At 36.4% G+C, this 16,536-nt stretch overlaps 3 protein-coding genes across 3 annotated transcripts; all 3 read left to right on the top strand.

Moving 5' to 3' along the window:
* The first annotated feature begins 3,704 nt into the window (after positions 1-3,704).
* On the top strand, positions 3,705-4,964 carry LOC141587581 (F-box/kelch-repeat protein At3g23880-like). The gene has a single exon (XM_074409056.1). It carries the CDS (start codon positions 3,705-3,707, stop codon positions 4,962-4,964), a length of 1,260 nt encoding a protein of 419 aa, XP_074265157.1.
* A 1,561-nt stretch (positions 4,965-6,525) lies between these two features.
* Positions 6,526-7,737, top strand: LOC141587580 (F-box/kelch-repeat protein At3g06240-like). Its single transcript, XM_074409055.1, has one exon. The coding sequence runs from the start codon at positions 6,526-6,528 to the stop codon at positions 7,735-7,737; it is 1,212 nt and encodes a 403-aa protein (XP_074265156.1).
* A 2,733-nt stretch (positions 7,738-10,470) lies between these two features.
* On the top strand, positions 10,471-11,682 carry LOC141587579 (uncharacterized). Its single transcript, XM_074409054.1, has 2 exons — positions 10,471-10,604; positions 10,842-11,682. The coding sequence occupies exons 1-2, from the start codon at positions 10,471-10,473 to the stop codon at positions 11,680-11,682; spliced, it is 975 nt and encodes a 324-aa protein (XP_074265155.1).
* The last annotated feature ends 4,854 nt before the right edge of the window (positions 11,683-16,536 follow it).

Raw genomic sequence — 16,536 nt, 5'->3', positions numbered from 1 at the left:
TAATCACATTAATTTCAATCTTAATCCATATTAAACTTGTAATATGAATTCAATCCGTCAAAATTTTAAACTGCTTTAAAATAATTCGGTATCTTTTAATTGTGAACCGTTTCACAATAACTAATTGGCCAAAATCAAAACAAAAACAAAATCCTTTTTTTTTTGGTCTCGGCATAAACAAAGAAAAAACAAAACAAGCATGTTTCTTATTTTATACACGGTTTTATCTGTAAAAACCGAAACAAATTTTTTTTTTTTTTTAAATTTTGTCCCCTGTGAACAGTAGCACATGAACACTAACAACAACAATTTTTTTTTTTCGGATGCTTTTCCAAAACGGCATAAACAAAACAACCGCAAAAAACTTTAATCGGTTTTTCTAAGAAAAACCGAGAGCAAAAAAAAAACAGCAATTTTTTTTTTTTTATTACTGTTCATCCGTGAACAGTACAGAAACAGCAAAAAAAAATTCACGGTTTTTAAATTAGGACCCTAATGCCTTTTTAATTTCAACTTAATCTGCATTAAATCAAACATGACGATTCCATTTATGTTTTAACTTAATCTGCATCAAATCAAACATCTACCAATTCTTCATATGATAATTTTAACTGATTAAAACAACATTATGAAAAATAAAAATGGAAATCTCGCATCAAAAAGAACAAACACCGGCTGCAAACATTTTTTTTTCAATCGGCATTAACAAAAAAAAAAAAAAAAAAACAGCCGTGCCCTAATTTTTTTTTCGGAAACCCTAAAAGTTTACATACAATTTTTATGAAAAACATCAAAATTAAACTTCGTGGCCTTTTCTCTGATACCACTTGTGGGAAATAATCTGTATACTTCCCTTATTATTAAGGATTATAATGAATATAATGATGACGATCACTAGTCATAAAATTAAAATACATAAACAAAATATAGGATTCAGAAATAACCTCCGGTCCTAGCAAATACGGCCTAAGAACAATATCAAAGTAGATATTCGCCTATCAGTTGCACTCAAGACGATATGAGATATGCCCTATTGATAATGCTAGAATCGATCTAAAATTTTCTGTAGAATTTATTTGTTTTGTGTTTTTTTTTCTGATGAGAGAGGAGGCTAGGTCAAAAAAAGAATTAGGGTAGAATAATGATCTCCTTTTTTCTTCTTATGGTGACCGAAATATGGGAGTGAATTAGGGAAATATAATCTTCCCTAATTCGGCCCATATAACCGAAATAAGGAGTGTAATCTCCTTATTTTTGGTCTTTCCAAAAATGTATAAAATGTGTTAAATTGTCATCTAGTAAGGATCGAACCCATGACCTCTTGGTTTGTGTACCTTCACTATTACCACTATGACACATTCATCTTGTTGACATTAAATATAACTGATTACATTTAATTACGAATTAACAGATTAGTTCGTCCAAGCTAACATTACATACATTTAATTAAATATAACTTATTATATTCAATTTACGAATTGACAATTAATTCGTCTCAACTAATATTATTTAATCTTCATTAAATAATTGTCTCATCAACACATTGACTAACTGTTTAGTCATATTAGGCATCAATGTGATTATATTTCTATAACCACATTTCTCAAACACATCCTATAGGTGTGACCTTTAGGGACCAGGTTGATCACCGCCATTCAGTATGATAATAACGTCAAACTTTCTAGCAAGTCAACCGTTATTAGGTAAACGTTAATCAACTGATTAAATATACGAAGTATACCCTTGTGAACCTGTAAGAGATTTACAAATGTTATCACACTAATTTGTGGAGGACACAAGCTCCAACAGTTTTATGATTAGCATTACAGTTGAAGTAATTTGTGACCTGTTACCGACAAACTCCATCATCATTCCACCGTTGTTGAAGTAATTTGTGAGTTAAGAGTTTGGTCGAGAATGTTGAGGATAGCCTCGGGTCAATTCAGGGCGAATATGTGAATTAACAGGTGAAAATTGACAATAATTGATGAGGGAGAAGTGAAACTCATTAAGAAAAAATTTAATCCAATCTGTGCTTTATCAACAACAAAATTCAAGAAGAATTTTTCAGAGATAAATACAGTGCGTTTTTAATGGGCCCCATGCTTTTGTGGTAGATTTCTTGTTTAACGGCAATATTGACGGATTTAAGGTAGGAAGTCCTTAACGAAAAAACTTGAACGTTTAGGTCCTTAACGGAAAAACTTGTCACTCCCTCCCTTATTCCCTTCCATAAAAATAAATAAAACCAGACAAATAAGTAAATGTGTCGACGACCAAACACAATACTCATCTTATTAGGAAGGAAATAAGAGATGGTATAATATGAAAATATACCATATATCTTATTTTATAAGTTATAGAAGTATTATATTACTGTCTTGCATAATAAGTTAGTACGGACAATATTCTAGATATAGGGTTAAGGTTTGAGCTAGTATTATAAATACGGTCTTATGTATTCATATCATGATAGAAGATTATCAATAACAAAGTACGTTTATGATGGTATCAGAGCCTCTTTTCCTGACGTCTCTACAAAAATCGCTTTCGCTACCTCGCCGGTAGGTTAATAACGTCGTAAGTAACCTACCGGCGGGATTTCGTTATTACTGTCAAATTTATCTTTATTCTAAACAAAAAAAAAAATAAAAAAAAAAAAAATAAACCACAAAAATATGTATCCTTATCCCTTCAACCGTCCGTATTTTACTTTCAAAATCCGTATTTTACTTTCAAAAAAAAAAAAAGCCGTCTCTCTTTGAGAGACTAATGTTGATTTGGGTACCAGATAATCACATGTACGTGATTATTGTGATTTGTGGGATTATTGTATGTAATCACACAAGAAAAAAGGAACGTCCCGTAGTATGTTTTGGCTCTCTTTGTCTCGCGAGACGAGGTGTATTGTTTATCTATTGGTCGTAAGACAAGAATATTTAATTATATGAGTGGGTAGGTTGTTACCCCTCCGTATAGTCGTATGTACTGGCGAATTACGCACGTATTGACTGGCGAGTCGGTTACGCATTATTGTACTGGCGAGTTACGCACGTATTGAATTGAGTGGGTAGGTTGTTACCCCTCGTATGTACTGGCGAGTTACGCACTTATCTTGACTGGCGAGTCGAATACGTATTATCTGGCCGGCGGGTTGTATACGCACCGATGAAGAAGAAGATGATGAAGAGGAAGAAAAGTCGACATTTTTTTTTCTTATTAATTATTGTATTGTAATTTCAAATTCATGGAAATTTGGGTCAAATTACCATAAGTTTGAGGGAGGGTATTAGGAAGGAAATAAGAGATATGGTATAATATGAAAATATACCATATATATATCGTATAAGTTATAGAAGTATTATATTGCTGGCTTGCATAATAAGTTAGTACGGACAATATTCTAGATCTAGGGTTAAGGTTTGAGCTAGTATTATAAATATGGTCTTATGTATTCATATCATGATAGAAGATTGTCAATAACAAAGTACCTTTATGAAATACTCTCCCTTCTAAAATCTATCACATCTTAAAACTTAAGACGGTTCTAATAAGATAGTCCGTAATAAAAGCCCAAAAACTTGTCTCGTAACATGAATATATTCGTGTTGAGATAGAGCAAGTAATAACCTAAACGAAGATACAATTGGTGATAACCCTCGTTCAATTCAGGGAGTCAACCCCGTTATTAGATGCTGAAGAAAATGGAGAACCGAATAAAGAAGGCGAAATCATCATCTTCACAATCCAACTACTTACCACCCGAAATTTGGACTCAGATTTTATCATCATTGCCGGCTAAAACCGTTTTGAAATTCAGGTGTGTATGTAAAACTTGGCGCTCCATTATTAATCACCCTGACTTCGTTCATTTCCATTTCCAACTTTGTAAAGTCAATGCAGAGAATAATAATAAAAAACTATTTGTAGCCCTCGAGGATTTGGGACTTAATGGATATGAGGGGTGGCTGTTGACCGTTCGTCAAGCTATTACTCTTCGAAAAACCGGTTATATTTTTGGGTTATCTAATAAGTACAAATACCATGTTTTAGGTAGCTGTAATGGATTGCTTTTTGTTGTACAATATGATGACTCTTTTCAGAAACCGGCACAATATAGATTATGGAACCCTAGTATTTGCAAATCGTTGGTTCTTCCCAAGAGCCCATTTCACAACTACTTGAACAGAACATGGCATTTGTTTGGGTTCGCCCCTTATAGTCAGGATTATAAAGTGGTTGTGTTCACATATAGCAAAATTGAGGATACAAAACCTGTAAAAGTATGTTTTGCAGTTTATACGCTCCGTGATCAACAATGGACGGTCAGAAATGATCCCGTCAATGTCACCAATTTGAACTTTCCTAATACGGCTGTGGCATTTCAATATTTATCAACTGCTTTTTACGTTCGAGGGAAATCATATTGGCTTGGACAAAATGTTATACAAAGCAAAGAATTCTTAACTCATCTTTGTTCCTTTGACTTGGATAAGGAAAATGTTACGTTTTTAGAACTGCCATCTAGTCCGGATGAAACAGACTCCATGAAGTTTCTTTTTCTTCTTGAGGGATCGCTAGCGGTTTTCAGAATTTCTAAGGTAATTTCCCGTATATGGGTGCTGGAACAGGACAACAGAAAGGGACCATGGACTCTATGGTTCTCCGGGAAATCAAGTTGCGATGGTTATAACTTGTTCAGGAATGGTTTACTAAAAAAGATTTATTATTATGAAATGGATGGTGGCTACTTTGTTTATGGGAACAAGGTTTATAATATAGTTAGTTGTCAAGTGCAGGAGTTGAATAAATCTATGAGCTCATGTTTAATACTGGAAGAGTATTCGGAGAGCTTGGTGTTGTCCAAAGAATTTAAAGCCCGTAATTTGAGGAATGATAGTGATAGGACGTCACCAGATGACGCTCAAATTGGGTGTCACCCCCTCACATGCATTTTTAATTGAAGGGGTCCCCAGTCCCCACTCACCTCATGTGAGAGGGTGGCGCCCAAATTGGGTGTCATCCGGTGACGCCCTTTCATTTTCCTTTGAGGAAAGCCCGTGTTTAATATGACTCTTTGTTTGTCTTACCAACAAAACCATAGTTATGTCAATGGCTACTCATCCCTTTTGTGTTTGATTAATTAGTAAGGATACTTTTTTATTACTAGCATATGGTTGTAGGTAATTTATTTATTTCCTGGCAGTCCCTTACTTTTGCAAGGATACGTATTATTAATTACTAGCATATTGTCGTAGCTAATTTATTTTTAACCCAACAATCCCTTGAATTATCAATTCTGCAGATATGAGTTTAAGTTGTGATATACATTAGGTACTTTTTCTTTGTTTCTCTATTTTCTTTAGATTTTTCAAGATTGTTAATCGCTTAATTTCTTGTTCCCACTTTGAGCGTCTGCTACATAATACATATCTTGCGTATGAGTGATTCATTTGCGAGGGGGCATCCGCTATGTTATGGCTTTTTCGGCTGAATAGGGATTTTCCTAACCTTTGATGAACAATAATTGAATTTTGATGCACAGCTCTAGGTTGCTAGATTATTTGTCGTCATAGTTCATTGTTGTTCAGCCAAAAATTGACCAGTGCATGCGAAACATTGAGATTGACCAGCTACCATACATAAGAACGAACAGGAGAAAAAAAAAAAAAGTATATCAATTATCAAGTAGCATTTGGAGGTTTAGAAACTCTTAGGGGTCGTTTGGTTCGCTGCTTAGGAATGAAATGGATTGGAATGTAAAACCATGGAAGTATGAGGTTCCAATTCCATACCTTTCAAAACTTGTTTGGTTCATTGGAAAAATAAGCATAAAGGTATGGAGTTTGAATCCATGGGAAAAAGATGGGTATGAGATTCCAAGGGGTTGGAATGGAGTTAGAATCCATTGGATATCTAACTCCATTCCAAAATGCTTCAACCAAACATTGGAATGGATCAAATCCATTCCAATCCATTCCAATGATGCCAACCAAACACCCCCTTAGTGATTTCATAGGCGGAACCTATGAAATGGACAAGCCATCACACATAAGAAATCTGAGTTATACTCTTTAAGAAAATGGGCAAGCTACTAGCCTAGTAGCCTACTACACATAAGAAAGAAAAAAAAGTATATTAATTGGCATTTGGTGCTTTAAAAACTCTTTATGAACTCAACGGTTTAAATTGTGATTACTTTATAAAAGTGATTTCATCATTACAAGTTACAACACTAAAACCTACTTTAAGACATACTTATACTGAACGGAACTAAATAGTTTGGTGAGGAGTCAGTTCCGTAAAAATTAGGTTATAAACTCATGAAGTGGCATTAGATTTAGAGCACTTTAGGAACAAAATGGTCGCTCTTCGTTAGATTTTTCAACCCGATTTTACGAAATTGGGGGAATTGCGCACGGTCCAACAACCAGTATAAATAGATAAGTGTATAAATACTAGAAATCAATTGAATTGCAATACCATTTCCCTCTCATTTGACAGTACCCTTATCAAACTCTTACAATGAAAAACAGTAAGAATCCCACAACTTTATCGAATTTGGTCTATATTTCTGAATGCAAGTACTTACCACCCGATATTTGGACTCGTATTTTGTCAACATTGCCTGCCAAAACCCTATTAAAGTTCAGGTGCGTATGTAAATCTTGGTGCTCCATTATTGATAACCCTGATTTCGGTCACGTGCATGCCCAATTCAATTCTGAAAATAATACGAGTAATAGATTATTGGTAGCCCTCGAGGGTATGGGTTACACTGGAGGTCAAGGGTGTGTGTTGACAGTTCGTTATGCTCAAAATCTTCGTAAAATCGATCACATTTTTAGAATACATTCGTACAGGTACCGTCTTATAGGTAGCTGTAATGGCTTGCTTTTAGTGGAACGATCTGCTCCTCAGGGCTGCCTTAAAGAATTAAGATTGTGGAACCCATGTATTCGCAAATCGTTGATACTTCCAACTTGCCCACTTCCCTCTCCTTTGCTATACAATAGTTGGTATTTGTTCGGGTTTGCCCCTGATAGCAAGGATTATAAAGTGGTTGCATTTGGATTCGATAGTAGTCAGGGGGTAAAGGATGAAAAAATGTATTTCGCAGTTTATACTCTTAGTAATCAGCAATGGACCGTCAGACATGATCCCCTCAATGTCAGTAGTCTGAACAATAATGTTAGTATGTTTTGGATGTTTAATTCTCTATCAACCGCTGTTTTCTTTCGAGGCGCAGCACACTGGCTTGGAAATAATGATAACCAAAGGCTTGCATTTACTCATCTTGGTTCATTCGACTTTGATCAGGAAAAATTAACCCTTTTGGAACTGCCATTTACTTGCGAAGAAAGAGGCTCCTTAAGGTTTCTTTTTCTTCTTAGGGGGTCGCTAGCCGTTTTCAGTATTTCTGAGGTAAGTTCGAGCATATGGGTGCTAGAGCAGGACAACCAAAAGGGGCCATGGACTCTATGGTTTTCAGGGAAATCATGTGAGGATGGTTATGAAGTTTTCAAGTTGTGCTATGGTAATTTTGAAAAGGTGTTCTATTTTGAGAATAATGATAGCGGTTATTTAGTTTGTGGGAACAAGGTTTATAATATAGGTAGTGGCCAAGTGCATCCGTTCAAAAGATATATGAGCTCTCATTTAAAATTGGAAACGTATTTGGAGAGCTTAGTGTTGTTCAAAGGATATGGAGCTCGTGATTTGAGGTCGTTCCCATGAATAAGAGAATTCTACTCGTTCTGTTTGTCTTATAGTATGGTATCCGTACCTTGCGTAGGTACTATTATCTTTCTTTCTCCAATTCTTTCTACACCCTCCCTGATTATTGATTTCTAATAGAATTCTTTACCAATTTTCAAAATTAAACAACTACCGATGTTAAAACCATTACTGAATATTTGCTGCATATGCTGCAGCTCTGTGATATATATATGAAACTCTCTGTCATTCTTAAGAGTTGATGTGAAGTCAGAAAACCCTCTGTTCGAAACCTCCGTTACTTATATGTCAACGATATTTAATTATTTATTGCGCCTTTTTCATTTTTCAAAGAGGGCAAAGATTAGTACTCCGTAAAAAGCGAGAGTAAGAGAATTCGGACGTGTAATCTATTCTTTAGTACTTTGTTTTAGATTGTATTTTAATGTCTTGCTGAGCAGTTAAGTACAGTATGGTGATAGGGAAGAATAATGCTGCAGATTTTGTACAAAACATCGTCTAAATGGCGCGTATATGAGAAATACTACCAATGGCCTAAGAGCATCCGCAAAGGTGGAAAAATAGCTCTCCATATGCACCCTCTCTCCTCATATGGGCATCCTCATTGTTGCACCAACCTCCCCATTATTTGAGGCTCCACTGTTTTTAGGGAAGGTCCCCAAAAAAAAAAGCAAGACAAATTGTGTTATTTATGGGGAGGTTCCCAAATGTTTGTGTGTGAATTGGGGAACTTCATTATTGCATAAATGTAGTTATGAAATGCGGAGGGTAAATGGAAAAGTTAGTGGAAAATGAGGTGGACGAATAAGAGAAAGAAAGAGAAAATATGGGGAGCCCCACCTTTGCGGATGCTCTAAGGATTAAGAGTTGCCAGGTACTACAATATTGTTTTGTCCTTATATTTAAGGCTGTAGTTCATAAATTCAGTTGACTTTTTTCGCTTAATGCAGGGACTAGGGAGGATCAGGTTATGCAAAGGCGATTAAGTTCGAAAATGTGTGATAATGGAAGATGTTCAAAATCCTATTATTATCAATCAATTCTACTGTGATTCCTTTACTCGTGCAAATCAGGTGAATTCGACATTTCCGTATAAATTGGCAATCAAAACTTATAACATGATCTCGAAAACTGTTGGATAACTATCACCTACCAGGCTACCATAAACCCGCTTTCATCTACATTTTGTCTGATCAATTTAATTGGCCCATTTTATTGCTCAAGATGGATATGTCCGTTTTAATGAGGAAATTGATAACAAAATAGAAAAATGGCGGAAAAAATATGCTAACTTAAAAAGCTGTTTATATCATCAGCAAGCTATATATTTACATGATTTTTTTTTTCCAAATTTTGTTTTAGATTCACGTATACATATAATAACAACTTGGCAAAAAAAAAGAAGAAAAAAAAAACATAAAAATCTTAAGCTATTGGTCTTGCTTAGAAGTTAAAACCGTCTCAAAGTAAACACGCCCTCTTGGAAGCATCTGTTGCTGCATCATAGGCAAAGGTGGTTGATTGACTTGATTCTGCTGAACAGGACCAGAACCACGCCTTCCAGTCGGTTGCTGACCTGTAATCCCTGCTGCATGTATGAAACAAGTTGCTGCTGATATCCAAACTCAGCTTGTGGATGAGGCATCATAGGTATTGCCCGTATTGGATATATGATTAGTTCACACATTTCATGGAAATTGGAGCTATTTAGAAATTTCCATTCTTTAAAATGAAGAAAGTCGTTTACCTAGCATTTCAGTTCCTACTAAGAGTAACCAAGCAGTTAGTTTTAGCAAATCGACATGTCAAGTAAAATTGTATGAACTGTAAACTTGTTAGCATTAAGACTTTGTCGTTGGTATTCGGTAGTATTACTAAATTTGAGGTCATCGTCTCAATACTTGTACTGAACAACTTTTATTTCATGTGCTTTTATATTTTCGTTATGTAAATCTTGATCGAACAAAAAAGTTTCTGCAATTAACGAGTTTAAACATAAAATTACAACTTTTCGGAGTTTGGGAGTTCGTTGAGATATGAAAATGCTGATTTGTAATAATTGCTTAAATTTGCAATATTTTCCTCGCATAAATTGAAACATGGTCGTCTCCCTAAATCACGATAGATTAAGGAGTACAATTTTGAAGTAGAGGTTAGCAATTTCGGGTTAACCCATTGGACAATTTGACATCGACCCATAAAACAGGCTGAAGTCTTGGGCTGCAAACGAGCCCATTGAACCTTCACATCGTCTAAATTCTTTTGTTATTTTCCGAGATAAATTTAAAACCCGAAATAGTACTTCTTAAATAATTACTTACAAAAAAGTAAAAAAAAAAAAATAATATATACTCTCTTCATCCCGATTGCTCATTTACCTATTTTATTTTGAATATTTAGAGTGTGGGTTTTTCTAACATGTCGATTGACCGTTACCACAACATGGCTTTATCCCATAAAATAAAATTAAACAAATAACCGAACATAATAGTCGTCTTAAACTTAAAATGGGTCTAATAGTATATCTGTGTAACAACATTCTAATTGTCTAAATGCTATCAAAAAGTTAAGTCTCTCCTGGAAATCTATTTGACCCGTTTTAATTTTACGGCCATCTCCATCTTATGAGAGACCTACCCGATAACCTAAACGAAGATACTTATAGCAATTACTCCATACTTGATTGGCCAAAGAAAACCCTATTCAGTCTAGGGAGTGGTCCACCAACGTAAGATGCCGAAGAAGGAGAACGAAAGAAACAAAGCGAAATCATCATCATCATCATCTTCCAAATTCAAGTACTTACCACTAGATATATGGACTCATATTTTGGCATTGTTGCCGGCTAAAACTGTATTGAAAATCAGGTGCGTATGTAAATTTTGGCGCTCCATTATCGATCACCCTAATTTCGTTCACTTGCATTTCCGACTTTTCAACCAAACACAAGGAATAATTAATGATAAAAAATTATTCGTAGCGCTCGAGGGTTTGGGATCCAATGGAAATAACGGGTGGTTGTTGACACTTCGTAAGGCTGAAACTCTTCGGAAAACTTGTATTATTATAAAATATGATTATCACTCGTGCCTTATTTTCGGTAGCTGTAATGGGTTGCTTTTAGTGGAAAAAGGCGGTTCTTCACGATTAAGATTGTGGAATCCTTGTATTCGCAAATCATTGGTTCTTCCCTGGAGCCCACTTCCCCGAGGTTTTTTCGGTCGTAGGTATTTGTTTGGGTTCGCCCCTAATAGTCAGGATTATAAAGCGGTTTCAATCACATTTGAGAGAAGTGAGGGTATAGAGCCAAGTAAGATGTATTATGCAGTTTATACACTCCGTGATCAACAATGGACCGTTAGAAAAGATCCCCTCAATGTCACCAATCTGTACAACAGTAATACGATTATGGCATTTTATTCTCTACCAACTGCAGTTTTCTTTCGAGGAACAGCATACTGGCTTGGACAAAATGATTTTGGACAACACAATAACCAAAGGTATGAATTAACACATCTTGGTTCCTTTAACTTTGATACGGAAAATGTCAACTTTTTGGAACTGCCCTTTAGTTTGGACGAAGAAGGCTCCTTGAGGTTCGTGTTTCTTCTTGGGGGGTTGCTAGCTGTTTTCAGTATTTCAGAGGTAGCTTCCAGCATATGGGTGCTAGAACAGGACAACAAAAAGGGGTCATGGACTTTATGGTTCTCCGGGCAATCAAGTCGGAATGGGTATCAATTGTTCAAGGATTCAGTACAAAAGATTTTCTATTGCGAGAGAAATGGTGGCTATTTTGTTTATGGGAAGCACACTTATAATATAGCTAGTTGCCGAGTCCAGGAGCTCAAAAAATCTATGAGCTCCTATGTAAAATTGGAAACGTATTCAGAAAGCTTGGTGTTGTTCAAAGGATACAAATCTTATGATTTGAGGGATATCTCATGAATAAGAGAATATGGCTCTGTATGTATGTCGTACCAATGGTTTTGGGAAGAACCTCCGGCTGTTACTTAACCAACCATAGATATGTCAATGGCTACTCATTGCTCTTGTTTTTGAATTAGTGAGGATACATATTATTCCTAGTATTTCGTCATAGGTAATTTATCTATTTCCAGTCAGTCCCTTGGCTTCACTCTTCAGTGAGGATACGTATTGTTCCTAGCATATTGTCGTAGCTGATTAATTTTTGTCTGACAGTCCCTAGGATTCTGCAGACATGAGCTTGCGTTGTGGTATAGGTACTTTTTCATCGAAGATATTATGATTGATTACAATTTTGTGATTATTTGTGATTGAAGGGTGGAATGCGATTGCATCGAAGATATTATGATTCATTATAATTAATTATGATTGAAGGGTGGAAATGTGGAATGCTATTGATTCGAGCATATCTTTTAGCTGCTTATCTACTTTTACTGAATGGTAATGAGTGATTCTGTATGACTTACTCGGTTATTCTCATTGTCTCAATCGTTTGTTTACTTTTGGTTAAAATGTCCCTCACGTGAATAAATGAATGAGATAAGAGGGATTATGATTGAAGGGTGGAATGCGATTGTCGAAGATATTATTCCAGCTATCGTGCAATATGGTACGAGTACAGGAGATCTTATCTACGATAATGGCATCACTTAATACCCTATGGCTCTTTTTGCATTGGTAAAATTAGCCCATGTCTAAAGATGGAATCCTTCAATCATGGACCATTTTTACATGGTATTTCTTTTGCAATTTTAGTTGTTTGATTCACACAACTCATACAATTCACGTATAAAGACCAAAGTAAAATTGTACGAGTACTCCGTAAGAACAGTGACTTGCTATTGTGGTGCAGTAGGTGCAACTACATTTCCTATTCTCTTACAGTCTTACGTATAATCGTCACAAAGGGAACGTTAATTCTTTACGAGCAAGTAGAATTGGATGTAGTAAAACTGTAAAAGGACTCGTTAATTGTTGTGGCCTCGACTCTGTAGGTTGTTGATAGTAATGTCGGATTGTCGGGTAATGTTTTATGATCAGGATTCTACTTTACATCGATGTAGTGGGCTAGATAAACTTTCGGCATAAGGTCATCTTTTGGTATACTTCAAAAAAAATAGAGTAAGTTTTAAAATGAGTGATATATATATATTAAGGGTTTAATTAGTAATCTAAGCTATTTTAAAGCAAGTTTTCTTTTGGACTTAATTTCAGTTCTAATAAGTTCAGTTCAATTCAGTTCAGCTCCATTCAGTTCAGTTCAGTTCAGTTCAGCTCAATTCAGTTCAGTTCAGTTCAGTTCAGTTCAGTTTATTTCAACATTACTATTATTATTCTTATTGATATCATTATTATTATTTTTATATTAATGTATTTACTATTGTTATTATTATTATTATAATATTATTTTTTTATTTATTATATTACTATTATATTTATTAATAATTAATTCGTATTGTTTATATTATTATATTTATATTTAATACATTTATTATTATTATTATTATTATTATTATTATTATATTACATTTATTATTTTTTTAATATATTTATTATTATTATTATTCATAACATATTTATTATTATTATTATTATATTAATAAGTTATTATTTAATATTTATTATTTTATTAATATACTCATTATTATTAATACTATTAATCACATATTTATTAGGGTCGGGATCCGGTGAGAACCACTAGTATAATGAGAACCGTGATAACCTTTTACAACCGTTAGATCTCATGTTAGTGAATGACTAGATTAACTCGGCTAATTCCCCACACCCAAACCCAAGCCCTCCATCCCGTCATTTTACATTTTTGTTCTCCCCCCTTTTTTCTCTCTCTTCAAACCTCGTTGTACAATTTTTTTTTCTCTCTGTTCGAACATCAAACTTACGAGTCCGCGTCACTACGAATTTTTCCCTTTCTCTCTTCGATCACATTCCAGACTTTGTAAATTCAACTTCGTCATGCGTTCTGCATCAATGGAAGCTGTGGATTCGACGAGGTAAAGACTAGAAATTGATTTTTATTTTAGCAAAATTAGGGTTTATATTTTTATGTCTTTTTAATTTTATGATTCATCAATTAAATTGGTCGAATTAGTCGAAATTAGGGTTTATATTCGTCAATTTAATTTGTAATTCTTTTTTGTTGATGATATTAGCTTTGTCATATCAGTTCACCAAAACTATGGTGAATAAGCAGCTAGGTAGTAGTCAGTAGGTACTCATACTTTTTAATGCTCAATTGGTGTTAATAAGTAGCAGTGTTAGAGAAGGGACACTATTAAAATTTAGCTCCAAGTATCCGCCCAAATGGTCCACCATCAGTTCAACCTCAAACTTCTATCGGGCATCAGCCCCAGGTGCAATGGCCAAGAGCAACACAGTCTGATATACAAAAATATACCAAAGTATTTATGGAGGTTGATACTGATAAAGATGGGAAAATAACTGGCGAGCAGGAACGCAACCTATTTTTAAGTTGGAGGTTGCCTAGAGGTGAGTAATTAATTCATAAAAGTTACTTAATTTTCCCTTATTTTTATTGCTATAGCTAAATTGAATTCTGTGCCCTTTTTATTGTTTTGGTAATTAGCTCCATTTAGCACTTGAATGAACCTTTTTTTCCCCAAACTAAAATTTCTTGCATAAATTTTGTCGTCGTTTCTAATGTTCGTATGTGTGGATTTTTGGGTTCCTTCTTTTGGTCCAGCAGTTTTGAAGACCTTAAACCTTAAGTAGTGATGTGGTTGGCTCTAGAGTTTAGTCTCTTTATGCATTCTGTTGGGTAGTTCATTTTGATGAAGTTTGGTTGTGATGGAGAATAAGTCCTAGTACGACGAGCATAAGTTGTCATCTCATCATGTGTGTTGGTGAATTGGTCCTCTGCACTGTGTATTACTCCTATAATTTTGGATTATCTGACATACGTAAATATCTGTTTGCCACGAACTTGAAAGTCACATTTTCTGAGCTTTTAGGAAGTATTTAATCATGTATCACCAGCTTTGTGCTGTCCTGGCCATCTTTTTGGTTGTGGTGAAGAAGTGAATCAAGCTCTTCCAATGAAGTTGTTATGGTAGTCAAATTTTTATCTCTGGCTATTACATGGGCAGTTTTGTAAGTGGTATGATGGTATCGGTCAATGAGTTGTTATGATGGTAGCTTGGGCCAAAAAAATTGAGGTCTTGAATTGTGACTGCAGTAAAACTTGAGAAATTATCGAAATAGTATGTCTTGTATCCTGAATCATAAACTGCATGGTAGTTAAAATATCTTTTGGCCACATTTGCTTCAGTAATGGTTAATTACGCAAAGATATTAGAAGAAGCCATTTAACCATTTAAGAAATCACTAGTATTTTTTTACAGAGGTGCTTAAACATTGTTGATGGGACATATTCTGCACCGCTGACCAAGTCAACATATTGAGCAAGGTCAAGGGTGTCCACAGCAAAGTCAACGACTTAGACAGTCTAGCCGATGCAATCCATCGGCCTGTCACCTGGGTCTCGGCAAGACAACTAGCCAGCCGAGGCACATATCCGCGTACTCATATCCAAGACCCCTCGGTCGGCCTGCCATGGGTCCATCGGCCGAGGGTGAAACGGTCTTTTCACCTGCTAGCCACTTGGCCACTTGGCCACTACGTGACAAAAGGTAAAAGTCTATAAATACTCCTCAACCTTCATTGAGGAAAGGATCCACAAATTAACCTAATAACCACTATTCATCTGGTAATATCTTCTCTATCTCTCTACAATATACTCTTAGCCAAGTTACAACAACTTCTCTCTAAGTTTACTGACTTGAGCGTCGGAGTGAGTACGCTCGGCCAAAGCCGAGCCCTCAGTTTGTTCATCGTTTCAGGAGACCGCAAGGAGGATTTAAGCCAGGACATCATTCTACGAGCTACGAGTGGTAACAAATATCTGCTCTGGAATTACACCCGGAACAATTGGCGCCGTCTGTGGGGAGAGACACTAGAAGCTAGTCACATTCATTCCCAAACAACAAGAGGTATTCGTAAATAACGAAACCGAACCACACCAAGATGATACCTTTCACAATTCTGGAATCGTGCAGCCCTCCACCGGCGGAGTAATCCAACCAGAATTCGGAATGCCAATAATACCAGACACGTCGCTGCCCGCCAACCAGGTCACCATCATGGGACAGGTGGTTGACGTAGCGAAACTGAAGACGCTCCTGGACCTAATTGGGAGTACGCCCGCTCACACTGTCACGCCGACAAGAGCGACGGAAACCGCCCAGGAGACCAGGGCCCGGAACGTGACTCCCAGAAATTTGAACGAAGCCCTAGGAGAGGCCGACCCTGCCAAGACGCCGGAAGAGCCCAAGGTGGTCGTGGTAAATATAAGTCCTTCTCGCACTCGGGAGAGGACAGCGTCGCCGCAGCACCGACGAGGCACACCCCGGAAGAACCAGAGAAGTCCGACCCAGGAGAGTCGGAGAAGAAGCCCGAGTCGAAGGAGGAGTCCTTCCCGCTACGAGGAGAGGAGCCGGACTAGGAATGCGAGGAGTCGATCGCCGCGTTTCGTTCGACACGTGGTCAGACAGCCCCTCAGTGCTTACGTCCTTGACACCGCCGTGCCAACTAAGCTGAAGTTGCCGGCAATCACATACAAAGGAGATAGTGACCCAACCGACCACGCCGAGGCTTTTGAGTCTTACATGTCGGTATGGGAGCAGCCCGATGAGGTCTGGTGCCGAGTCTTCCCAACAACTCTGCATGGGATGGCTCAAAATTGGTACAAGGGGCTTCCCGACGGCTCGATAGACTGTT

This window comes from Silene latifolia, chromosome 6, assembly GCF_048544455.1.
Source record: "Silene latifolia isolate original U9 population chromosome 6, ASM4854445v1, whole genome shotgun sequence".
Taxonomy (NCBI): domain Eukaryota; kingdom Viridiplantae; phylum Streptophyta; class Magnoliopsida; order Caryophyllales; family Caryophyllaceae; genus Silene; species Silene latifolia.
This window is presented reverse-complemented; position numbering and strand designations above follow the sequence as displayed.